Source organism: Chelmon rostratus, chromosome 6 (assembly GCF_017976325.1).
Source record: "Chelmon rostratus isolate fCheRos1 chromosome 6, fCheRos1.pri, whole genome shotgun sequence".
Taxonomy (NCBI): Eukaryota; Metazoa; Chordata; class Actinopteri; order Chaetodontiformes; family Chaetodontidae; genus Chelmon; species Chelmon rostratus.
Window position 1 is genome coordinate 4,855,301 of NC_055663.1, and position 27,516 is coordinate 4,882,816.

Below are 27,516 nucleotides of genomic sequence, written 5' to 3' on the forward strand. Positions count from 1 at the left end.
CCTTATTTCTAACAAATGTTGTGCTTGAGCTATAGGTTTAGAATACAAATGCACAGGACTGAGAATATTTATAATTCTTCTTTTTTTTTTTTTAAGCCAAATCTGCCTTGAGGGAGTTTTTTAGTTTGTGCCTTCAACAGTCATAAATCTGACTAAGTGTGTCCTGGAAAAACACACATAGACAACAATCGGTGGTGAGTCAAGGCTCGTATTTCTGGAGCTATACACCGCCCACCTCCCTCTACCCTCCACCTTCATCCACGCTGAGCAGCTGTGGCTGTTGTTACTATGGCTCTCTCCTCTTTGCGTTTCCTCTCCTCTCCTCTGTAAGCTGGCTGCCCCGAGCTAGTCTCTTTCTCGAAAAAACACACGCCTCTTAGTGAAACTGTATCTCATTACCTCTCCCCTTCATCTCGTCTCGTCTCGTCTCCTCTTCGTATTAACAGAAATAAAACAAAACCCAAACAATACCTAACTGCCATTTTATTCAAGCCACTTACTGTTGCAAGCACCTGCCAAAGCTGAAGCCCCAGTTTATCAAGCAGCCCTTTATTTGTAATTATACTCAGCGACACATTCTTTCATTCCAACAACCCACCTTTGGGTTCTGCATTTCATTGGAAAAAACAAACAGAGAACTTTGGATCTTTCATTTTAAGTCTGAACTCAGAAGGAGGAAGGAATTCAAATAATTTCCTTTTTTTCGGTGACTGTAAGGGATGTCCTCATGTCCAACACCTGTAAGGGGCCATTTACAAAATAAAGTCACTGATTCCATATTTTGTTGAAAAATGTTCATTTTATGATTCTCAAACCATTAAAAATGTTGTTGTTAGCTGAGTTGCCATTTTGGGTAACACTTTATTTTAACCCCCTAATTAGCATTACAATCAAAACTATTAATAATTTGTTTATAACACATTATAATGTAGTTCTAAGTAGATATGAGGATTTCATATGAGGACATGAGAAGTGTTTATTATTGCCTTGTTAACAACAATAACTCATTCTATGATGTATCCATAACTAGTGCATTAACTGTTAATGAGAAATAATAACACAGGTGAACAGCTATATCAATCATATTTAATTTTTATGGGAGTTTTAAACGTTCATAAACCTGCCTTGGAGGGATTTGTCTATGTGTATAAACAGTTAATCAATGTGTTAAATAATGAGTCCATATATAAATATTATATAATTGGTTATTCTTAACCTTTTTAAAGCAGGCTTTAATTAAGGCTTCTTCTTCTTTCAGGCTAATAAATAGTAAACAAGTATGTTAACATGTAATAACATGAGTATTAGTTAACAAGTGACTTGCGTCAGGACATGTTTCCATCATAATGTATAAAGTTGCTTTTATTGCTGTATAAAGTGCAGTGTCCTATCACACACTCCTGAGAAGCTATCTGTAATTAAAACACACATTCTGCACGTCTTTACAAACAGTTAATAAATCCTCTATAGCATATGATTATATACACATTCTGAGGAATATATGAGGATAAATAAATCTCTATGATTTTTAACTGTACTGTGTTATCAAGCACATAACTGTTAACAAATTAATTATTAACACTAAAGCATTTTCTATACCTCTTTGCAGTTACACTATAATGTGTTCTAGTGTGTTCTAAACCATTTATCAATTGTTCATATATCACTTACAAATGCTAAACTGGGGGGTTAGAATAAACCGTAGCCCATTTTGAATTCCTAATGTACCCTGCAGAAGCCGCAAGGGTTTCACTTCTGTTTTGCATAATTGTAAAGCAGTGTTGTACCTAATAAAGCCGACCAGACACTGCCCTTGCCCTCTGCTGTCACGTCTTTCTCCCTGCCAACGTTTTAAAGCCGTAAAACTGGCAGATTTTGCAAGCAATTATGGTTAACCACATTGTTCAATGATGCAACACATTAAATACTGCTGCATGCTAATTTCATGCTGTTTGACAATCACTGTCTCTGCTAATGCCAATATTTGTCCATTAACAATGCTTCAAAATGCTGCCTACATATCATGGCTTTTAAAGCTCTGGCCAATTTTATACCTTGTTGGGGCTGCTATCTCTCAATAGACTCATCCAGATTGCCAAATAGTTATCTGATGGAGAGGACGAAAACTGAGGAGTGTGTTTGTGTGTGTGTGTGTGTGTGTGGCAGGGGGTAGATGAAAGTGGACTGGAGCTCAGAGACACTGAGTCACTCCCTGTGCAGGCTCACAAACAACTGGATAAAAATAGAAAAAGCAGGCAGATGAAGACAGAAGACAGACAGACAGCAAGATGAAGGGAGGCAGGTGGACGGACGGAGAGGCAGGCAGGCACAACAGGCAGACCAACAGACAGGCGAGACGGACAGGTTGGCAGAAAATCAATCGACTTAAACCGAGGGAGCAATCAGATAGGGGAGATGGTGGAAGGGAGCAATACGAGAAATGTAAATACTGAGAAACACGCAGGAAGATGGCAAGAGAGTGATCGTTTCAGAGAGAAGAGAGACAGAGAAGATCACGAGGAAGTACAAATAGGCTCGGTTGAAAAAAAACAGAAGAGAGGCTGGACAAATCAAAACAGAGACAAAAACGATCCACATAGAGCAGCCAAATAGAAAGATCACTTGACTGCACTGCTACAATGCAGGAAAAAGAAAAGAATCATTTATTATGGATTTATTTCCCGTTAATGTGTGTGTGTGTGTGTGAGACAGAGAGAGAGAGAGAGAGAGAGAGAGAGAGAGTACAAGGGTGTGTGTAATCACCTCTCTAAGCAAACACTGCTTGACTATTCAGCAGGTTATTTCTATTCAGACTCGAACGCCGTCTGCATTAGTCACCTCTCTGTTTTTCTCGAGAACCATTCATATGAGTCCTTGTGAGGTGAATGAGCAGGTCGAGAAAATGATGCATACTGCAGAATATTGTAAAATGATGACAGACTCAAGAATACAATATCTGCACAGATGAAGAGCCGACGCGGGGGCAAAAATTAAAATGTAAAAATCAGACTGTTTTATCAGCGTCAGATAGAAAAGTATTTTTACTCAGTGTAATGAAGCAGATAGGTACTGGTGGTCAATCATCAAGAGTGTATAAACCTGTTGGAGTTAGTAGTGACTATATTGAAAGCAAAGGTGAAGTTGGTATTTTCTCAGCTAAAGCTTTGAAAACCATTTATCATCTGCAAATGTTCCTAAGAGCCCCCTATTTATGAGCCACTGGTATGTGTTTACTAGCCCGTTACCTTTATTTAAGAGACACTGAACCATGTTTACTAGCCACTGACTTGTGTTTACTAGCCTGTGACCTTTAGGCGTCCACAAAAAGAACATTTTCTTCTGTGTCTTGGACTCTTGTTCACAGCATTTTGGGTCACTGACACTGAGATTTTTAAAAAAATTCCCTCGAAAGGGCAGAATTAAAACAGACCATAAAGATGACATTAACTCAATTTGCGCATACCTATTGTTGTTGTTGTTATGTGTAGTGAGCACATGCTAGAAATAGCAGTGGGCAACTGGTTTGTTTGTTATTTGTTTGTTAGCACTGCTTAGCCTTATTACAAGATTACAACTTAACTTGGCAGTTTTCTACAGTTTTGTACCATTTTATTTAAACAGAATAAGCTCAGTACCCATGCTCAGAACGTTCCTCTCTGGTTACTTTTTTGCGTTTTGTAATTGTAATTTCAACTTCTTTGCGAGACACACAACCTCCCATCGTCTCACCAAAAATGTCACACTCTTTTTATTGTGCCTTACATCTGAACTACATGAGACACACAACTTCCCTTCTGTCTCTTCATCAATATTCAAATCATTTTGTCAACCGCTTGAGACTTCCAACTTCCCTTTTGCTCCTTCAGCAATATCCTTTTGTATTTTAAACTGTGATGTCTAGCCGGTTCAACTCGCACCTCAGGGGGTCGGTACAGATAACCGCAAGAGACAAAGGTACGAATACACACCTTTGGGTAAGTGGCCGACCCTGCAGCAAACAAAGGATGGAAAACACACCCCAGGGGTAGGTTTCTCCACAAGTATAAAATGTTCAGTTTTCCCCATGCTCGGGGTCTTTCTTCATCCTGACCGCTCACATGTTGGTTGACCTTTTCTTTGCAAAGAAAATAAAAACTTGTCCGCTGGCAGAAGTCTCTATTTCATTGTTCACCAGCAGAAGCAGCAACAGAGAATTTCCACCACAGTTCTCATGTTTATGCAGGTATTATGTAAAACAAAGGTTTTGTCGCTAACACATAGATAGACATACGGTTAGTTACTTCTAAATGTTAAATGTAGTTACTACTAAAATGTTTTTATTTCCTGCTAACCGGCTTACTAGCCACTAACCTGTGGTTACTATAGCTGAACCTGTCAGAGGCACTGACCTGTGCGTAGGCTGTGGAGTCATTCAGAGCTCTCTGCAGGGCATGGCTCAGTCCTTTAGAGAGGTTCTGCTTCAGGATCAGGTCCAAGCAGTTCCTACGCAGCTCAATGGACAGAACTGTGAAGGAAAAATGAGAAAATTCATTAACTGTGAGATTGTTCATACTTAGCTTGTTATAACTCTGCCACAAATCTCACTTTTACCACAACACACTTGTTGCCTTAAATAATAATAAAATGCCATACTTTACTGATGCCCCCCAGCATAGAGCTGGTAGGGAGTCAATATCTTGCCTAAGGACGCTGAAGAACACAGGAGCTTGGCTGCTGGTTTAATGTCTCCTTGGTCACTTTGCAAAGCAGTTGCCAACCCAAGTAAAGAGTGTGGTAAATGTAATCAAAGGTTACAGTCTCCAGCGCCTTATTAATGTCAGTGTTTACGCTTGAGGAAAATCTGTCCTTGCTTTAGTGCAAGTTTTAATTAATATGTGTGCATGTAATTACATCTTGGACACATAATAGGTACATTGTGCCTGAGCTTCTGAAATGGAGTTTCATGAGTATTCATCATTACCTTGCAATCATTTTTCCAGAACACTGGCCAAAGCCTGCCTGTACACAATGTCAAGTGTGTTGTAGGTAATTTGATAAGAGACATGCAGGACCTGAAGTTACACTGAAGTGTTGTTTTGGAGAGTTCCATGGTGATTTAGCCATCTGACAGCCATCTTGCTCTTTCCACTCTACAGTATGTTCTTTATCTTCCACACGTGTTTAAAATGACTGAGAGATTCATCATTATCTTTTTTTCTCATACCTGTTCTGACCCAGTACTTCTCGGTCACGTTGCATGGTAGAGGACCTTCCTCGGCGCTGGTACTGGATGGAGGGTCTGTGGTCATGGTGGGAGGCGGCATGGTTTGGGCTGGGATGAACACAGTGGTGGCAGGAGCCTTTGTAGTTGTGGTTGTAGTGGTAGTAGTGGTGGTGGTGGTGGCAGTAGTAGTCGTAGGTGCAGGTGTAGTTGTTGTAGTAGTGGTTGGATGGGCAGTGGTGGTGGTGGTGGTGGTTGGGGGGAGAGTAGGAGTGGTGGTAGTCGTGGCAGGTGTGGTCGTAGTGGTGGTTGTTGGCTGGGTTGTAGCCGCTGTGGTCAGATTGAGGCTCGTTGTTTGCTGCATGGTTGTAGTTGTGGTGGTATTTGGTGTTACTGTTACACCGCTCCCAGTGGTCACCGCCTTTGTCATCACCTCAGCAGCTGTCACAGTAAGAGTGGTTGTTGAGGGTGTCGTCGTGGTTACTGTCGTCAGCTGAAGGCTGTCATTGGTCACAGTGTCCTGGCTTGTGGTGTGAGAAACGGTGGTGGATCCTGATGATGTTTGTGCTCGTGCCGTGGTGGATAATGGTAAAGTTGTGGTGGTGGTGGTGGTGGGTGACAGAGATGTGTTTATGGTGGTGGTTGATGTGGTTGTGTGCCGTGAAGTGTTTCTGGTGCGCGCAGGCACGGTGGTGTTCCATTGGTGGGTTGAGAAAGGGCTGGTGACGTTGGCAGGGAGTGTGACATCGTGGTCGCCTACTGTGGACAGGAGTGACTCCGGGACAGTGGGGAGATCCCAGGCTGGCAAGCTGCTCACTGACTCCTCTGCAGGGAGGAAAACATTTGGAAGTTCAGTTGTATTAAAAGATGTCTAATAATATTCTTGTCAACTAATCCTTTGAAGAGGTCTAAGATCAACAATGACTATTGACACACACTGTCTGTAAAGCCTGATACTGGTATTCCTCTGTGTCATAGAGCTCCATTGTTATTCATAGCTATAAAAAATACATTATTGAGCCACACTGTTGCACTGGCTGACATGTTTCTGCATTACCATGAACACACACAGTCGTTATTTAGAGTCAATCCCAAAACACCATCTTGTTGTTGTTAATACTCACTAAAGAAAATGTGTATTCATCAATGGCTGCATGTACTGTATGTAGTATTTACTCCAGTTTGAGTAACGTTTGCCACACACTACAGTGTTCTGCTGTTTTAGGAAAATCTTCATCCTTTTTTGGAAAATGAAACTAAATCTCTTCTCTTCGTCAGTCTAACACATTGTTGTCCTTGGTCTTTTCATGACATTTGTTGACAATAACAAAATTGTAGAATATTGAAAGCCTATGACATATATAATACACGACTACATGATAGTGTCATATGGATAAAAAAGCACCCAAGATGCATGCAAAGAGCTATTCACCTAGTTAATTTCCACATGGACACTGACATTTTGTCTCTTTATAACAAAATGTGAAGCAATGCACCTTAAATACACTTAGAGCAACAATGCAAAGGGAACTAGGAAGATGAGGAGGTTATTGCCAATTTGAAAATAAGATGAAGTGCGCAGGAAATAAAAATCCAATTTCCAAAGACACGTTTCAGTGTCAGGGTTTTATTTAATCTACCTAAATCATCTCTAGACAACATAGTGAAATCAGATATATGTCGATGAGAGGAGTAAAGAGGTGGGAGTGAACAAGAGGGAAGCAATCAATCCTTCCAGACTGAGAGATCCCGATTCCCTCTTATCCTCCTCACATCGCCACATGAGGATGTGCCGTATTGTGACTGTGATGTGAATCAATGTGAGAGGAAATACTGGGCAAAGGGATTTCAGCTCTTGTTCTGTCTCGTGTCAGAAGCTGAAATATAAGAGGAGGAAATACCTTGTTGATGATGTCACTGTTATTGTGATGAAGGCAAGACAGAAAGCAGGGAGACATGGAGATAGTGGAATGGGACAGGACATGGTGGTGAGGATGATGACAAAGATGAGGACGATCATGATGATAACGATGATGATGATGATGATGATGACGATGAGGATGATGACGAGGGCAATGCGATAAAGGTGATGACAATGATGATGCTGGAGGTGTAATGATGAAGATGATGGTTGTTTAGGTGGCTATGATAAAAGCAATGCTGAAAATTATACTGTGATGACAATGATTACTAACGATGAAGACTGATGAAGAACACTAATATCACTGTGTGAATAAAAGACTGAATAAAACAACTGACACTTTGCTATTCCTCCCCTCACTTACTGGTTTTCCATTCTCATGTGGAATACAGTATATTGTTTTAAATATACAAATTTTTATCCGTAATGTCTTTGGATGCTCTCTAAATAAACATTACTGGGTAAATGACAGAAAGGTCAGATTTATGCTGTTACTTTACTGTTTCAAAATGTTTTAAGATAAAAGCCTTTTAAGTTGTGGACACTACTTTGTAATCCCACGAGATAATGTTATGCTAATGATATGCTCCTTGGCATTGGAAGTATTGCGATTAGACACTACCCTCCAAACTTTTTAAATGCTAAGTATAGCTTTTCTTAAAGCCCCATGCATATTGTTTCTGTGTGTGGCATCAAAGCTTGACAGGCGTGCTGTGCCTAGTTATGGATGCTAAGCTATTTTTGGCCAATTGCTGTTCGGGGGAAGGGTTTAGTGAGCAATCTATTACACTGTAAAAAATCCAAAACTGAAATATGTTTAACTGAGAGAACAGCCCTGCACCGTACCCAAACTGGAGCTGCTGCTGCTGCTGTTGGAAGAGTTGCTGCTGACAACAACCTGAGAGACGTTTTCTAATGCTGCTGTCTGATTCTCTCTGTTGCTGGCTGGAGAGGAGGAGGAAGAGGAGAAGGAAGATGAGGAGGAAGGCAAAGAGGCAGCTTTTGTTGCAGAGGAGGAGGCAGAAGAGGAGGAGGCCTTGGATGACGATGAAGAGGAGCTTCTGGTCCAAGCAGCTTTAGACAGCAGTCCTAAAGGTTTTCCGAACGCTGGTGCCTGCAGCTCCACTGTCTCTGCCAACGTTGTGGGGTCTGATGAGAAGGCTTTCTGCTCTCTTTGGCCCACTCCACCCATCTGCAGCCTCCGCTGGTCCAGCCAGGCAGCCGGGTCCCTGGGCATGCTTGGCAGGTCGACTCCCTCCGTTTGCCCCGGTCTCCATTCAGCCCCGACTTCAGCCCAGGTGCCGGTTCCCGTCATAATCCCAGTCTCGGCAAAGACTTTGCCACCTGCCCCGGCACGAAGTCCTGCTTCTGTTTCAGTCCAAACCACTGCTCTGGCCCCGGCAAACACTTTGCCCTCTGGCCAAGCTCCAGGTCCAGCTCCAGTATTGCCGTCAGCCCCATCCATCGCATCTTTGTCTTTAGCCCAAGCCCTGTCTGCAATCCCAGGGGTGGCTGAGAGGTTGGAGGGCACAGCAGGGTCCAGAGGCAAGGCAGCCCGTCTCATTGACTCATGGTGACTTCCCTCAGCTGTAGGAAACATGAGGGAGAGGAAGATGGAGGAAGGGGTGGGTGAAAGAAAAAGCAGAGATAGTGTTTAGTTTTACGAGTTCTGGGCAGCAGAAATGTTGTGAGCAGTCTTTGACTCATCCATCCCACGGGCTGGACAACGACTTCACTTTCAGTTCTCATCTGACATGTGCCTTTCCAGACACACAAACACACACACACACACACACACACACACACACACACACACACACATACACACAGCTGGAGTCCTAAAAACATTATTCCTCATAATGCCACTGCAACTGTCCAACTGCCAGGAGATTTAAATCTGCTCTGCTCACACTCATAATGAGAGCACACACACTTCTCTTCTTCTCTTGGGCAAATATACACATATGCACATTCTCCACTCTGTCTCACACACACTTATCTGAAGGGATTAAAAAACTCTACATTGTGATTGTGGGACATTAGTAATAATGTCTAAAGTAGGTCACTTACTGTATGTTTTAGAGGATAAAGCATAGGGAATTAATTTAGATGTTCCAGAGTGCATAAATTAGGACACACACACACACACACACACACACAAACACATATCCACATACACACATCCTATTCAGCTGTGATTTCACAGATACTAATCTGATCTGTTAGGTTAGCCAGGCTAGCCCGTGGATTTGTCATTCCTAGAACATACACAACCACTCAGGCTCAGCTCGCAGCTCAGAACAATACTGATGACACTGAAATATAGTTTCTATGCAAAGACTGGCGCGTTATTTGTAACCAATGGCTGTATTGTGGAGTCATTTTTCATGTTTTAAATTTGACACCAAATGAGTCCGATTATGGAAATGGAGCAGCAAAGATAGCATCCAGTCAAAGCATTTAGCTTTGGCCTTTATCTCCATTCTGTGAACTGTCTTCATCTTCTCTGCAGCCTCAACAAAGCCTGAAGGTTTGGCAGACTGAGGCGATTATCCTGCCTAATGCATTCAGTCTCAAAGGCACCTTGCTTTAGTGGGATTGAAAGATGAGAAATAACAAGGCTGGCCGTCTGACTGGCTTGCTGGCTGCCTCACTGGGTGACACAGTTTACTGCATCTGCTCATTTGTTATGAAGTAGAAAGGTTTGGCTCTGGCATCACTCCAGGCTGACGTTTCTACTGTTCTCGACGTAAAATATCATAAGAGGGAAGCGAGAGCCAGGCAGCGTTTTTTAAATTTAGTTTTTTTAATCCAAGCGCACACTCATTGCAAATGTGTTAAGCGTGCATGTGTGTCATACACTTCCCACGCTCCCCATGTCTCTGCGGAGGATTGGTTAATTAAAAGACAGTGATTGTGAGCAAGAGAGGCTTTACAGAACCAGCTCCAGGCTTAGCTGCTGTATATCCTCTGGACACCTGCTATAAAGCATTTCAACTACCACCACTGAGCAATCTGTTCCTTGTTATTGGATGTCATAACATAAATGTCATTGAAAGAGGAAATTAATCTGTTGACAGTTTATACTTGAGCTTCTTCAAGTCTGTGTTGTGTGTCAGCATCCAGAGCTCCATTAGTCAGTTTGAGAGAGGAGAAAAGCTATAAATGGCAGGGACAATTACTTGGGCACCACATGGCGAGTGAAGGAATATGCTCGTTAAACTTAAGTGAAATGTTACTGTACATTTCTTTTTGCAGCAATTCATCTCATCGAGAAGCACTACAGCTTTTCAGCATGTAGTGTTTCTTTGCTGGCTCTGAACAGATGGTGTTGTGAAAGGGAATAAATGCTGAACGCAAAGACTCCTGCTAACACCTTGTTAAAAGAAGGACTGTTTGATATGCTGCAGGAGTATCTTCCGGACATATTGTGGACCTCTCAACCACAGATGAAGACACCTGCTCAGGCAGTTAACATCATATAGCCTAACTTCAAAACACCTCAATTAAAGCTGCACTGAACTGCACTGTACATAGTAATTACCTAACAATGCAGATTTCTGTACACCAATGGGATATTAAAGCTGCACTAATCAATATTTGAACAGCTGATCAAAGGACTACATGTTATGTGAAAGGAGTCACCTGACAAACCTACCGCGAACTGTCACGTGATACTGTGTTCCCCTCAATGATACAGAGTATTTTAGCATCTTTTAGCTAATTGCTTTGGTTGCACAAATTCTGCTCCGATCAACCTGGTGATAAACAAATTGTGCAGTAGCCTGTCCAGCACCAAAGGGCACACAACTAAGGTTAGTGAGTAGCGGGTGAACATGGTGGAGCATTTAGCAGCTAAAGAGTCAGGTATTTCCCTCAGGACTTGGTGGGGACCAAAACAAAGCTACAACACAGTGAATATTGGATTAACATTTGTCAGGTAGACAGAAACATTACTGTGAATGCTAATGTTGTTTAGTGACTGCTAAATGTGTAAATAGGCCATTGTTTGAGAGGATTCACCATAGCAACTAAATGATGATAACATGTCAGTGTTATGTTTACAGCTTTTTCTGCTGCTAATGCTTCTTTGCATTCAGAGTATTGTTTTCTATAGAGACAAAAGCTGATTGTTCTCTTGGTGTTGCCTGATCTGATTTAGGTATACATTTATTCAATGTTTTCTGCTCTTTCACTAAAAAAAACTGTCTGATTTTTTATATGTACACACAATATATTTGTACTTACAATGTCTCAGTGTTTCTAGCCCTCAGTGTTTATCTTCATGTTTATGGTTCAGTTGTTCTAGTACTGTTACAAATCCAATCCTATTAATATGTGCCATTAGTAATTTAACTGGGTTGATCAAACAAATTTGGATTGTTGGAGTGGAGTAAAGGGAGGATGAATGGTCTGGATAGATGGAGGGATGAATGAATGGATTGATGGATGGTGGGATGGATGGAAGGACTGTACCATATGCATAACTGTTAGCAGTGTTTTGAGTGTTTTCTCCTCCAACAGCTTGCCACCTGCTCTGGCTGAGAGCAACATATGTGACTCTAGCATCAGACCTCTGACAAAACGCTAGGAAAGAAGAAGCTCCACTGAGAACAAATATGGACAGGATGGATGGTGGATGGTTGGTAGAACAGAAAGTGTGGATTAAAGATGGATAAATGTGGATCAGAGCAGAACTGACCCGCTTTATCTATTTGGACAAAACACACAGGACAGTTTTTTGCCTATTTCTGTATGAGGACATTCAGCTTAGCATAGCAGATTATGAGAATCATCACATGGAAATGGTGCACAAAGGGCTACTGGCCATTTACAAGGCTTTAGACTAGTGTTATATTATGTATTGACCACAGTGCCTTGCCAGCTGGCATTGTGTCCACTGATGCCCTGCTGAATCTCTGTAGATGCCAACACAACCCTGTAAAGCCTTGCCAGGTCACTACAAGCTTTCTGACCATTCATAGCCGTTTCCAGGTGCCTGTGATAATATAATGGTAAATGTCTACGCTCTATGGGCATGGCTTTGCCCTCCTCAGTCCTGTGTAGTTTATTTGGAGATGTGGGCTGAGTAGTGTCCATGCTGCCACCCTCACTGTGAGCAGGACAGGTGGTTAGGAAGTGTGTGAATGGTACTGAGCCAACTGGTCCTCAGCTCTGTGAGGCTCAGGGAGAAAAGTGAGGGGGGAGTCTGGTTAGCTGAATCTGCCAACTAATGGCAAGTTTTTATTATAGTTATCATTAAATAGGACAGATGAAAAATAATACGTCTTAATCTCCGTGGAAAAGCTGTACTGGGCATGATTTTTCTATAAAACTACACCAGACTTTGTAGTCTAATTCATAAGACTGGGCTGCAGTACAGAGCTACATGATCCACTATAATGAACACACACACACACACACACACACACACACACACACACACTGTAGTTCCACTTAATTAGTCCAAGCAAAATAATGGTGTTAGTTACGGTCACTGGCAGAAAATCATGCAGCCTCAGAAAGTGATGAAACAAAAGAAGACAATGAGCAGAGAGCCGGGCGAACTAACAATGTCATCAGCATCTCCATTCACATACTGTACGTGGCTGAGAAGACTATAAAATGTGTGTACAGATTGTTGGCATCATATTCCAAGATTTAGGGGCAGTAAAAGTGTGTTTCTCTCATTTCAGCAGCAATGTATTGTTTGAGTAAGTAAACGGAGTGAGTAGTGAACTGCACACAGCATTACTAACCTGCTGCGTACTGCTGTGTAGGATAATTTCATGTCTGTCTCACTGTTAAATTTGTCACATCTTGTAGGAAATGTGACCACACCCAACACCAAAATGTCAGCTATTTGCGAGATCTTTAGCCACACAAGCGGCTGCCTCTGTGGATAGCAATGTTGGTCGGTTGGTCCATACTAAGATATCTAAACAAATGTTGGATTTAACAGTATGTAGTATATGACAAAACACTAAGCTGCCAAACTAATGGCATTAAGTCATGCTCAGGAGTATTAGCAAATGTTAGCATGTTAACGTTGGCCTTGGTATAACTGTCAAATATCAGCTTGTTAGCACTGACATTGTTAGCATGTTAGCATGCTGACATGACTAACAATTAGCCTAAAGTGAGCACAGCCTCACAGAGCTGCTAGCATGGCTCTTGACTCCTACTATGGCTGACCACGACTGTAGGTGGCAAAGACAAAGAAGAAACAGAAAAACACACACAGAGAGACAGTCTGACGTCCCGCTAGCTTACACAGCCGCTATGGCTAACCTGTTCACAAACAACTGCCTACTTACGTGTCCTGCAGACACAGAGCAACATGGCCGTCCCATAAGAGTCGTGTTTCAAACAAGTCCAATGTTAACTCACTGCTTAACCTTGGTTCGTTGAACCAACAGCTTTTGTTACCATCCACAGTTACAGTGCTTCAGTCTCTCTGGGCAGACGGGGTACAGTCGTCTCAGCTTGTTTGCTGGCTGCCTACATGGTTTAATATGGGACACTTATGGGAGCAGCTCAGACTGAAACATACTGTAATATGTAAAAAGAAAACAACAAAAGTAAAGTCAGGTACTATTTGCGCATGAGCCCTGCTCTACTAAATAAATTTAGTTTTTAGTCAATTGACTCATTGATGTTAAAAAAAATTGGGCAAGTATATTTTTGCATACAATTCTTGCCTACATGTTGTTGGTGAGCTTTGAGTTGAGGTGATTTCTGAAAGATGAGGCAAATAAAGGATATACTTTAATCCACATGTGTAAGGGCCCTGAAGAGAAGAGGCTGAGAATGAATGAGTCTGTTTTTCAGCGCCAGTGTGTTTAAATGACTGACCGATTTTCCCTTCAAAAATGAAGCCTTCGTAGTTAGAGTGGGTGTGACGCTTGCAAGTCGAAGCCCAGATACACTCGATGTGGTACGAGACTCAGTGGGAGTAAGGATGGTCCCAAGCCAGTAGGTTGTGTCCAACAGAAGGAGGCCGTCCAACAGGATGGACATGTAACCATTTCCTGGAACTATTCAGGGCATCCATCTGTCTGTGTGGAGGCGAGGACAGGAAACAATTTGGATGTACTGTCGAACGGATGGACAGTCAGGTAAACAGATCAATGGATGACGAACGGAGAATCGCTAATCAATGTCATGGCTCTGCTGAAAAACACAGAGATGTTGTTAATATTTTTGGTGGGGTTTAGTCTTTCATCAGGCATTTGTGAGTTTCTAGATTTGCCAACAGATTAGTGTGACCAGGACTGTCACTTTGACAGGATGTGACAGCACCAAAGTCATCCACAGCGACCATCTGTTTGTGTGAGATGAAGCACAAAGTATCAGTCGGGATGGCAGGGTGGATGGCTGATAACATGGCAAGGAAAGGTGTGACATCATACCATTATTAGGATACCTGGGTAACTGTATCTCTCCTAATGTCTCTCACTGCATGTGGAGAAGATTTGCATTATCTGAAAGGGTGATAGTGAGTTAAGTTAAGGGAATGTGTGCCATCTTTTCTCAGTAATACTCAGATTGCTGCCAAAGTGTGAGAAAAACTGCCTGGCAACAACAGCTACCCAATGTGTGAACAGCCTGAACGGAACAACGTATCAACTAAACAGTGATGATAAAAGGGAAGCACATTTTTAGGTTAGTAGTTATATCAAATCAGAAAATAGATCAGTTGAAGATTATTGTAATTACATTTTTGCTATTTTAGCTGAGGTGCAGTAACTGCCATACGTTGTTACAGCTAATATATCCAGCTACACACAGTGGATGGACAAATAGATGGATGGAACAGCTAATGGATAATGGTGAAGCACCTCGGTTTCTGTAAGTTGCATCACCGGCTGAATCATCTGAAATGGACACACAAACAGAAACTCACACACTCTGTAGATACCTGTACACTGTCACCAGCCATGTTTCTGCAGAAACAACTACTGTCTTTCAACAGGTGCGGTACAGGTGTATAGCACACATGCATACTCAGTCGACAATTACTATATTATTAGAAAATACTTTTTCCTGCTTACGGTTTTGGATTTTTTATCTCTTTTTTTTTCTGCATTAACATTCAGCCAAGTTCACCTGATGCCATACTGACGTTGAAATATCCTACTCCTGTCTAAGTTCTACTGCGTGTGTGTGTGTGTGTGTGTGTGTGTGTGTGTGCGTGTAGTCTTTGGACTGCTGTGGGCGTGGGGGAGCACAAAAAGTCACAAAATGTCAAGCTGAAATGCCATTTTTCACAGCTGCTTAAATCGAACATTGTGGATGTTTGGGTCAGTTCACTCCCTAACATAAAAGAATTGCTGTGTCAAGAGCTGTGGATGCAGTTTGCATTGACACCTTACAGTCACCTAATGCACCTTACATACATTAGAAACACTTACTTGAGTTGCTTTCAGTACAAGGTGTCAACTTTTTATATCACAACAACGAATGAATGTCATCCAAATGCCAGGCTAATTATTAGATGAAAAGAAACAATGCAGAGACTGAACCTATTTGAGGTAACAGTAAATCAACAGCCCCATTCAGCCTGACAGCAGGGCTGCTTCTGCTGCTGGGTCTCTACAGCAACCGCAGGGATGCTGTCACCAGGGTAACCATTACCATAGATAAAGAAGGAAACAGAGTGTTCTGTGCTTATGTGACGTCTGTCCTGTCTGTTATGTATCACCGTGAAATACAGCTGTAACGACACAGAGCGGTAATAAGGCGCTGTGATGTTATCAAAACAAATGCAATGTCAATTTCACGCAACAACATTTATCTTTGCAAGTGAGCAGAGCACAAAATGAATTCATGTTTAATAAATACTGAGAAAATTACACCGACAAGGACTTTATTGACCGAAAATATCTGCTGATAAAAGGAAGGAAATAGCAAACAAAGACGTTTTATAGCAGTCTTTGGCTTCCAGTCAGAGAAAACCATATGATCACAATCACCGTCAAAATCAGATAAACACCAACCTATAGTCGCATCAGTGCCCTGCATTTATACAGCTTATGATAAGAGGCAGCATTAGACATTATTTTTAATGGCAGGATGAAAGCACATATGAGGGCTTAACACACTGTGGCAACAGTTCAAAGCCAAATGATAAACTGACCCATAAATTGTTTATCTGTCATAATAAAATTATCATCACTGGGAAATTACGAGGATTAGTTGCCAGTATGAACACAGACGCAGCAGACAGAAAAGGCAAACAAAAATGTCTGCTTTCATTTGAACTGGTTCCCTTAAATCAAATACATTATTAAAAGGCTGTATTGCAGTTATAGAGGACAAATGTGTTATTAGGAAGGGTCAGTGGTGATGAAGAGTCAGCTGTGGATTACACTGAGACCTCAGGCTGTATGGCCTTCTGTTTGATGTCAGAGGCCAGTGGGCTCAGTAGGTGTGCCCCCTACTGACCGACCTACATCAAAATACCCAACCCTCCACAATATGAAATTACACATGGATTATTTACTGCCCCTGAGGTTTAGCAAACTGATTGAAAATGATTTATTAATGTGAAAAATGTATTAACATTAATAGTAAGACTTTCTGCTGCCCTGAGATGTGGACATTTAAGCTGATTCTTGATTGGACAAAATGCTTTGCTGCAGTGACGAGGATCAACAATATAACCAAACACAACAGACTGATGACATCACATTATTTCATTGCAAATTGGGCTAAAAAGTTCTAAGCACTGCAGAGATTCGGGTTGGGCGGTGTGACGGTATTTACTGTGCAACAGTTGAAATGTGTCCACCGGTAGAGAACTGACAACACTGTTTCCACTGTGGGAGCTATCCCTTAAGCCATATTCACACACTGTCTTTCACAGTGTCTGCACTGCTACCCTGCTGCACAGCGAGCGAGTGGCTGTGTTGATGACATCACAGAGTGCAGCTGCTTCGTACTCTTTTCTGCTTGCCTGTATATTGCTTTCTACTCTCTTGTTGATATTGCAGATATGTCCACATAGATGTAGTATTGATGTCATCTTAAAAACAGGAATCATAACAGATGAGTCCTCCTCCTTCCTCCTGCATGCTCCACCCACACACCACCCCTCAGCTAAACCAAACAGAGCATTTCCAGTAAGCGAGAACGCGTAGCACACATACGTATTACATGTGCGAAAGGGCAACTCAGGACAATGTCTGGACCTGATTCTGTGACACTGTCCGGAGAAAACAGCTTTCTGTCTCCACTATATATTCATGGCAAGTTGGCATGCAGGGCAGCACCATGTAGCTATCCAGCTGCCTCGCAAGGACCACAGATGATTCAGGCCACTGAAGAGTCATTTCCTGTATCTGTGTCAGGTGGGTGTCACCCTTTAGGAGACTTAAAGCAGGTCCTGAATCTATTGATTTCAATGGGGGAGGTGAATGTGAGCACAGATTATGACAGATTATTTTGCCCCATACTGAAACAAGTACTGGAGCCATTTTTCACAAGCCGCATTCACACACTCAGATGGCAGACAGACAAATCAGGAGAAAATCAACAGTTTGAGACCTGTCTCTGTCTCAGCAACACATTTTCCTGAGGCCTGGAGATCTGGAGCCAGCATGATAAGATAGCAGAGAAAAACAAGGAGCAAAATAAGGTGCAAACATTCAATTTGTATCTAGTGTTGGCATCAAGTTTTGGCATGGACAAGCAATAGTCCATAAGTAATGCATGTTAAAAACACCCAATGGGGATGATGGGGGAGGCAACCGCACCCACTTAGGACACAGGAAGTGTATACCATATTCAAACCATTTGCGCAGCTTGAAATGGGTGATCTTGTTTTTCCAGAACATCTTTGTTACCACCAGCATTGTTTAAAAAGTCTTCACTACACTGCCTACAACTTCTCATGTGACGTGGTACTGACTGCATTTATCATGTCACATGTTAACTCCTGTTTTGAGGCACCCCCGACTCTGGAAAACCCATCTGACCCTGCATCAAACACCATGTCTTATTGAAGTAGCCATGATTTAGGAGAGAAGCAGGGTCATACTGATGTTACACGTGGTGGGTGTTGGGTGTTGGAAAGGGAAAGATTTAACACAAGCCTATTATTTAGCAATCAGGATGGCCGAGCGGTCTAAGGTGCTGCGTTCAGGTCGCAGTCTCCTCTGGAGGTGTGGGATCGAATCCCACTTCTGTGATCAGAAGGTTGCCGGTTTAATTCTCTTACTGGACTGGCAGACAATCTTTTGGTGTGGTGGAGTATCCTCTCCCCCTCCATTAGCCAGCTGATACCCCCAATATGCCCCCTATATGCTCCCCGGGCGCTTGAATGCAGCCCACTGCTCCTGTGTGTTTCACTGCATGTTGCATGTGTGTGTTTCAGTAAACCAGTGATGGGTTAAATGCAGAGAGTAATTTCCCAGTTTGGGATTATTACAGAAAAAAAATGAAATTATTATTATTATAATCATTATAAAAACAGGCTAATTTTGGTGATCTTATAATAAACTAATATGATGACTTAGTCTGTGTTCCTGGTTGGTGTTAATCCCTCTTGCCAGATGAGCAGGTATAACAAGGCTGGTGTCAGACAGAATGACACCTGTGAGCATGAGGATGTTAGGATGTTACATCATGAGAAGTTCAATAGAGAAAAGTGAAAAACATGCTATTGACGAAAAAATGCACCACAGAAGCTCAACAATAGCCAACCTGCCGTTCATGCGATCAAGGTCTATTTAAGGGGGAACAGCACTGTTGGTGGTCAAAATAAATGCAGGTGTCAAACAGCTAGTGGCAGATTATTGTTACACTGATTTCCAGTAATGTCAGAAAGTTGGCAGCACAGTTATAATCATATCACCTTGTAGGATGCTGGAAACTGCCAGGTGCCAAACAGGAAGCAAACTAATACAGGGCAGTCTGTAGGGACATTTATTATTGTTTGGTTGGTATCAAGCTGCCTGGCAGACTGCTTTGCTTATCAGGCATCTGGCACTGTCTGGCATTTTTTAGGCTGCCTGACTGCTGCCTACTCCTGCTTGGCTTCGACGTGTCTTGCTGCTGTCTCTTAGATTGATAGTATTGTTAGGTAACTTGTAGCTGCTCAGATAGTTAGATGCCTCGCAGAGGGCACCAACCCTCATGGTGTTGTGTGTTGATCACCAGTGGCTGGCTCACTGCAGAAGGGGACATGTCCAGGAATCAACATCTGTGTAGGAGGCTGCTGTCTGACAGGCAACAGCCGATTGGATGGACAAGTGCTTGTTGCTGTTCATGCACATGTCATTTTTGTACGTTTTTCCGGAACAGTCAATATGATTAAGGATGTTTTTTTTTATTATCCTCAACAATTAGAGCATAATGCAGACGTCAGTGGCTTTTTTATATATTTTGAAAATAAATCAAAATGCATTGTTCCAAATGATCATGGAAAATATACAGTTTTTTTTTTCTGTTCAATATCCCGAGGTTTTAATGAAACAGAAATATGCTGTATGTGTTGCATGAACAGATCATATTTCAAAACACAAATGCAATCTAAATAAAAAAAAATAGATTTACAGATGACGTCACATATTACCATGTGAGCCCTTCTTTGAGAAAATGCTGATCTCTGGCATGATAAAACACAGTCAGTGGTTTTACCCAGTAATGTCAGTTACACAGCAATATCTCAATATAGTCATATCTATTAGTTGGTTGACATTATACCATTAGTTATTGGTAAGACCAGATCAAGAAAGACTGCATCAGCAAAACCCAGGAGTGTATTGAATTAAGCAATGTTGTGTGGTGTGTTTTATTGCTAATGAGTCTCCAATGTGTTATTTTTGTGCACTTCAGCACAGTGAGCACACAAATTTTATATCCTGAAAACAGCCTCCCTTACATGAATTGTTATTGGTGACCAATTGTGTGTTTTAAGGAAGTATAAAAAATAAGAGACATTTATTGCACCATCATGAGAAACAACAACCTCAGACTGAGTGGCATGCAATTAGACAGGTCTAAAGCAGGGGTGGGGAACATTAAGCCTCCAGGCCATATGCCAGACAAAAAAAGCAACTCAGATGTACAAAAAGTCCTCTCGACAGCAATCACTTTTTCTGCCATAAAAGAAAATCACATATAATATAAGAAACATGTCCTTCCAGGTTGTCTGTGAGGACACACAGACTGGTAACATGATGTATGATTGTGACGTGCATCATGGCAACTGTCAAGAAAAGGAAGGTCGACGCAAAGTGCTGCGCTTTCCAAGACAAATGAACAAACTTTTTGTTGTTGTTGTTGATGTGAAAGACCAGCCAGTGTGTCTACATTAGTTTGTGGCGACAAGCTCACAGTGATGAAGAAGGCTAATCTCCAGCATTATTACTGCTTGAAACATGCAAACACGCTTGGATGAAGTTAACTCTCTTTGGTGGAGTCTAGATGCCCAACAAGCAGCTTTCAGACCACAAGAGAAGAAGAGAAAAAAAGAACTGAAGCTGCTGCAACACCTGAATCTGCTGCTGAGTGTGAGTACTCCTTCAGGCGTTTGGTGAGAGGCTTCAGGACATGAACAGTAAACAAGAAGAACTGAACATATTTGCTCTGCTGTTTAATGTGGAGCCAGCTGATTACAACCTACAACATGAAACCACTGAGCTGCAAAGCAACAATGAGCTCAAAGCTACAGCAGTTACACTGTATGTAGTGTAGGCAAACATCAGTGCATGTCTCCTCCATTCGGTGGAGACATGCACTGACATTTGCATCTGTTTGGGACAATGTAACACCATGAGAACTTCTTTTCAAAACTGACACTTGCAAAGTCTCGGTCCGCTCAAGACTGACTGACTCAAACGTGGAAAACGAGCTGTGAGCAGCATCATCATCGTCTCTACTATCTGACATCAGACGTTTCGCTAAAGCGAAGCAGTTTCGGCCATGGCAGAGGTTAGTGTCTTATACATGTTCAGTGATATAGTATGGCCCTCGAAGGATGTTATAGAAACTGAAATAGGAAAATTGAAAAAGGTCTAAAGGCTGCTACACCACTCCATACCCTGTTAACATGCTTTCAGCCCAGTGAATGATGAGAAAGGGTACACACCAGTACGCACAAACGAAACCAGAGTAGCTGTGAGCAGCATGAATGTCGAAGATGAGTTTACCTTTAGAATTCAGTTTGATGATTGTGTAAGCACACACACTCTCTGCACACTTTCACCAACAGAGCCTGATCTGAGAAGTTCAGCGAGCGGAGGAGCCCCATCGCTGCACAGACGCACGTAAGGACAAAATCAGTAAGGCAGTAAGTATGCAGTCATGCAATAATTAAGACAAACACACACAGGCAGGCAGAAGGCAGCATGGCGTCTCATCTGTGCTGCTCTGTCGCAGGGTCCCATGTGACTGGTTAACACAGTCATGTGACAGCTCTGGGGCATTCGGTAGGTCAGTCAGTCTAGCATAAACAGAACTGGGGAGACATCCTGGGCTGCTGTGGTGTGCACACACACACACACACACACACACACACACACAAGAACACACAGACCTTAATTGACACATGCACACCCATCGCACACACACAAACACGCACAAGCCAGTAGACATTTATTCTGAGGCGAAGAAGAAGACTCCAGCGTAGGAACAGTCGGGCACTCACAAACACTCAGACACACTCACATTTTCAGTGGCAAAAATAGACTTCTACTGGCACACACACTCAATCTCGACAATCTCTCTTCATACACAGATATAATCAGGCACGTACACAAAAGACCACTCTATCTCCACTTATTCCTCTGTCACTCTGTCTGTCTCACACACACACACACATCATACAATACACACACCAGTGCCATCATGGCCACAGCAACACAAATTGTGCAAAAACTCCGAAATACTTGTGAAAAAATAGTTTGGATTAAGGTAAAAGCTTTCAGGAGACCAGAGAGATGAAATGCAGAGAAAATAGGGCGTGTGGCAAAGATCATGAGGCAAATCTCGGCATTGATGAATAGGCGGCTGACAAAAACTCCAGGAAACTACCGCAAAAAACACGAAAGTCAGGAAGCTCGACTTGAACATATTTGACAGCAACAACTCCAATCTCCAGCAGGGTCGGAGATTAGCTGTAGCTGTGTACAGACGAGCTCAGGCTGAGCCGGGGCTGTGAAGCAGAGAGGCGACAGATTCTGCATCCATTCCTAAACACTTCTCAACACCCTCCCAGCAGGCTGAAGCTAACGCTGTAGCTGTGTGCAGCAACTGCCCGTCTGGCCGGTGTTGTTGCTGCTGTGGGTGTGAGGTGGCCTACTGTCTGGAGACCACCTGAAACGCTGCTCCACGCTGAAGTGACAGCGTGTCACAGGCAGCACAGAGGATATTCACCATCGCAGCCGATTGCTTGTTTGTCCTGTTTCTTGGCAGCTTTTCAGCTATTTTGTGTCTCATTGTTGATATCCGCCACGCAGGTCCAACAGCATTAAAAGCACCACAGATGGACACGTTTAATGGGCCATACACACCACGCAGTCTGTTGTAGGCTGTACATTCAAATATGTGGTCATGAAGAAAATAAAAGGGACCTTTTCCTCTTACATATAAGCTTACAGTTTTCTTGAGCAAAAAAAAGCAAGACGATATAACTTGGAAAAGAAGATAATCTTCCTCTTACAACACAGTAGTTCAGTTAATAAGCAATTAAACACATTCTTGCTCAATTCAACACACTCAGCAGTTTCGCTGCTGTAACCTCATTTGACCGTGACCAGTAGCTTATGGCGGCTAATTTTAACTAATGCTAGCCATTTTTACTCAGATATTGCTGTGTACCTGAAATTACTGAGTCTTTGCTGACTTGATGAAACTTTTTACTTGTGCTGTTATACCATGTTTTAGCACTTACTAACATCCCATTATGGTCCCTTGTAGGTCGACGGCGTTCAGAAAAAGTTAGGCTCGCTTCACTGAAATGGGGTGTACGCTATTGTCACCCCCTTCCTTTCACAAAGCACTGATGTACTTGCTTTTAACTACATGTTCACATGATAACTACCCCACATATCCTGCATCCTGTAAAGCTTGTGTGTGTGCATCTACAACAGCTATGCCGGCCACAGTATTGCAGCAGAAATCACAGCAACAATGGTTCGTCTCTGATGCCTTTTTTTTTTTTTTTGGCTTCAGCCCTGATCTGACTCACTTACAGATATATTGTTTAATCATCCAGGTACACAGGAAAGCGTGGAAAAAATGCCACTTCTGTTGAAACTGCTTGTCTACGTGTGCCAGTTTGTCAGTAAAAAGCAAGAACTGTATATCCACAATAAAACATGAGTTCAGTTCAAATCACTGTCAGACACACAGACCTGCCTCCAGCCTAAGACTAAGATAAAAAGTTTGCAGGAATGCTGAATTCATGCTTTGTACACATTGAAACTGAATATTCTATTATACAGCTACCATGTACTTTTTCATCCTTGTATCTCAAAAGACTCAAAAAAAAAAAAAAAAAAAAAACTATCAACCTGCGCAGATAGAAACAACCATAATTCATGCAGCCATGCTTGTTGCAATTCACTGGTTTTGGGAGACATCTCAAACACACACAGACACACACACACACACAGATGAGGAGGCTGACAAACTGCTGGCTGCCAGTGTGATCGTCTATAATCCTGGACACTGTGGGGGCCTTCACACTGCCTGCCCTGAGCATATTCCCCCAGTGGGAGGGCCTGGATAGTATTGAAAGCATCTGGAGGAAGCAAAAACAATTCTTGTGTCTTATTCAAATGGCGGCATGGCCCATGGAGCAGGGAGATTATGGGCTGTCACCATAGACACAAACCTGCAGGCAAACTGCAGGAGGTCAGAGGAGACTCAAGAGAAGGATAAGTTCATCCGAGACAAGTCTGTGTGATGGTACCATTGCTGGTCTAGGATCACAGGACACCGCTGCTGGGACTATACCTAATGTTTTCCTTCCATTCCTCTCAAGACACTGAGCCTTGTGCAAGAGTTTTTTCATGTTATATCCTAAACCTAAACTTTCTTTCCGCGAGGCTTGCTCACACAAGTGTTCCCTGTTCAGTTCACCAAAATAACTACGCAAACTTGTTATTAATGGCTTGTTTCAACTTGATGAATGCCACCTGTTCAAGAAATTTGCTCATAGCAAACTGCAACCTAAGGTTCTGTTTGCGGGTAAGTTTTAGTCACAACACTATTGCTACTACGCTGTGAATGAAATCAAGAGGGAGCTGTTTGACATGAAGTTACATGCTAAAAAACTCCTGGCTAAAGCAAAGTGATCCATGACGTAGCTGGAAGGCAGAGAGGTGACAGCAAAGGAGATGGATGAGGAAATATATTCCATTACAAAGAAGATGATGTTACATTGACAGCAGAGGACGTTCACCTGGACAGCAACCTAAGTAGGACTTAAAAGAAGTACGGCTGATTCGATGGGATGGTCATTAGTTTCGCAAGTACCTGGTCATAAAAAACAATATTGAACCAGCTGAAATGTCGACGTGACGATGGCAACAGATGAAAAGTTAACAGATCACAAAAATGATTGCAATTCATCCTGGACATTTCACTCAAAACCACAAATGTAAATGTCATGGTGAAGCTAGAGTCTGATTATTACTGATTTCCCAAAGTCACTGGGATTCATCCTCTTGCACAAAATTTAATGGCAATCCATTTCATAGTTGTAAAGATATTTCACTCTTGACTGAAGTGGTGCACCAACTGAACGACATTGCTATATCTAGATCCACATGTAGCGTGTTAACACTGTTGAACCTCTCAGCAAACCTGCAAACCACGAGGATGATGCAATATTATTAACATTGGAATTCTTAAGTCAAACAAGTGTTATTGTCTGCAGTAGAGAAAGAATAAGTATAAATAACTTCTACGACCTGGACAGGGTCCACTTGAGATTTGATTTGTAAAGAGAATATTTATAGTACGAGAAAATAGTGAACATCCCTCACCAGGCACTGATTTCACCTCTAGAAACTCATCTCGAGTCAAAATTACATGTTTAGAAGATTTTAGTATGCAAAAAATCCCTTCATGCCTTACATTGGATTAGATGTAACTCTACACCTTTGTCTTCATGTAGTGCGTGGCATCTCCGCCTCTATCTCCACCCAACGCTCTGCTGCTCGCCTGCAGCTTCGACTTTTGCTCGTCAAACACACAAACCTCACCAGCAGCTCAGCTTTCTGACAAACTGTATGTCAAACAGCATCGTTTGCCATCCTCATCAACACCTTCAAACCATAAGACGCCCTGTCAGCGTTTGACAAGGATCACCGTGTAACTTGGCAGGCTAATGTTGGCTAACATCATCCAGCACACTGCAGATTTGTTGGACACAGCCAACAGATAAAACATGAGAAACAGAAACTTACCGTTGACCAACATGTTGGCTTACACTCACTATGTCCTCAGGATAAATGGATGGAACAGAGTGGCGCTTCAATATTAAGTTTTGTGGTATAACGGTGCTCTGGAAGAAGGCCTCATGGTTAACAAGGTTAAAAAGTTGATTTTCATTGGACAGGGTCTTTGAATCACTGGTACCACGTGAGAACAAATCTGTTTGGATGAGAGGTTCTTGAATGAAGCCCACCGCAGGATCTTGATATTTCGGATATAAGCACAAGATGGGAAAAAACAGGTCGTCTGTCAATGAGGAGAAATAACTGAACTTGTTTTCTTGGCAGATCAACTTATTTATGAGTCAACACACAAGCACACAGAGACACAAAGAGCAGAAGGCTGGCTCGCTTGCGTCATAAGCCTTCACTTTCATCATTTCATTATTAATTTACTATGTGAGGCACATCCATTTTGAATTTAATTCTCTCAAACCGCTGCTTAAAAGCCCTCGTCATTTACAATACCCTACTGTGGCGTCATCCTCTCTTCGTCATGGAAACACTGTTACTCAAATTGCCGTAGAAAATGGGAGCAACAAAGGTCAATTGATTCACTCTGTTATCTAATGTGTTCTAATCCGCCTCATAAACTTGTCTTTCTGCACGACATGCGGAGACACTGCACTGTAGCACAGTTTGCAGCAAGCAGAAAGAATGACAAAGAAACAGAAAAATGTATTTCGCTGTATTTTCATAAACAGCTTCACACATCTCTTTCGTCCTTTCAGCTCACATTGTGCAAGATCATCAAGCACTGCAGCTCCGCGGCTGCAGAGCAGCAGGCCATTAAAATACTGAGAGGCCTGGTGAAGGTTGAGGATGAAGGATTTCACCTCTTCTCTCCAAAGCAATAAATGATGTCAGCCTCAATTGTGCTATTTTACATTTTATTTATTGGCGGTAATGATTGTTAACATACACACCACTTCCTCTGAAATAGTCTAAACCATAAGACAATCCATCTTCAGTTTCAGGTGCAGCTTTCTTCTGTCTTTCTTTTCTTTTCCCTTTGAGTTCACTCACACACACACACTCTTTCTAAGAATAAATAAGAATAAAGTTACATCATTCTACATTGATGATGAAATTCAGTATTTTAGTCCTGCACTTTAAACAATTACAGATTATGGCTTTGCTAAGCTGAGTACCTTCCTGTCCTTTTTTAACAAGATGCATCAAGTGAAATTGCCCAACGCAGACACACACACACACACACACACACACACACACACACACAAACACACACACTGTACATAAGTGCGTGTGTGTGCCACACAGTGAACTCCAGAGCCTTTAGCTCATGTGGAGTGACACACAAGGGGACAAAAACTATTACATCATCTGCCTAAATCCATTTACTCCGGCACACGAACACACACACACACATACACACACACACACACACACACACACACACACACACACACAGAACTACACACACAGTGACAGGGACAATAACACATCCAGACATGTACACACACACAGAAGCCCAGACGTCCACGCACACAAACACACAAGCAAGCAGAGCTGAGAAAGAGAGACACGCACGCAGACACAAAGATGGAAGATGGAGGACCACTCCCACAGGAGCACAGACAGACTTACAGAAGAAGACACCGAACAGGAAACCCATCTGAATTTAAGAAACACACACACGCATAAACACGCGCACACATACGCCAGCTCAGGTCCCATCTCTCGCCTCATTTCCCACAGCCAACCTGCTGCTGCCGAGACCTTGCTTGCGTGACAGCATCTCTGTGATAACAGATGATGACAGATCACTGTGGAAGTGTTCGTGTGAGTATATGTTTGTGTGTGTGTGTGTGTGTGTGTGTGTGAGTGTGTGTGAGTGTGTACGGATGTGGGTACAGTATAAGGTGAATGGATGGGTGTTGCTGAGGCCTTGTTTCTTTCTCTGATGTTTTCAAAAGCTTGATGAT

At 42.3% G+C, this 27,516-nt stretch overlaps 1 protein-coding gene across 1 annotated transcript in view; it reads right to left on the reverse strand.

Moving 5' to 3' along the window:
• Positions 1-27,516, reverse strand: part of kiaa1549la (KIAA1549-like a) — a 110,305-nt gene that overhangs the window by 62,316 nt on the left and 20,473 nt on the right. The window contains exons 2-4 of the mRNA XM_041939241.1: positions 7,968-8,708; positions 5,204-6,025; positions 4,389-4,504 (exon numbers count right to left, since the gene is read on the reverse strand). Coding sequence (XP_041795175.1) covers positions 4,389-4,504; positions 5,204-6,025; positions 7,968-8,708 — 1,679 coding nt within the window. The remainder of the gene's footprint in view (positions 1-4,388; positions 4,505-5,203; positions 6,026-7,967; positions 8,709-27,516) is intronic.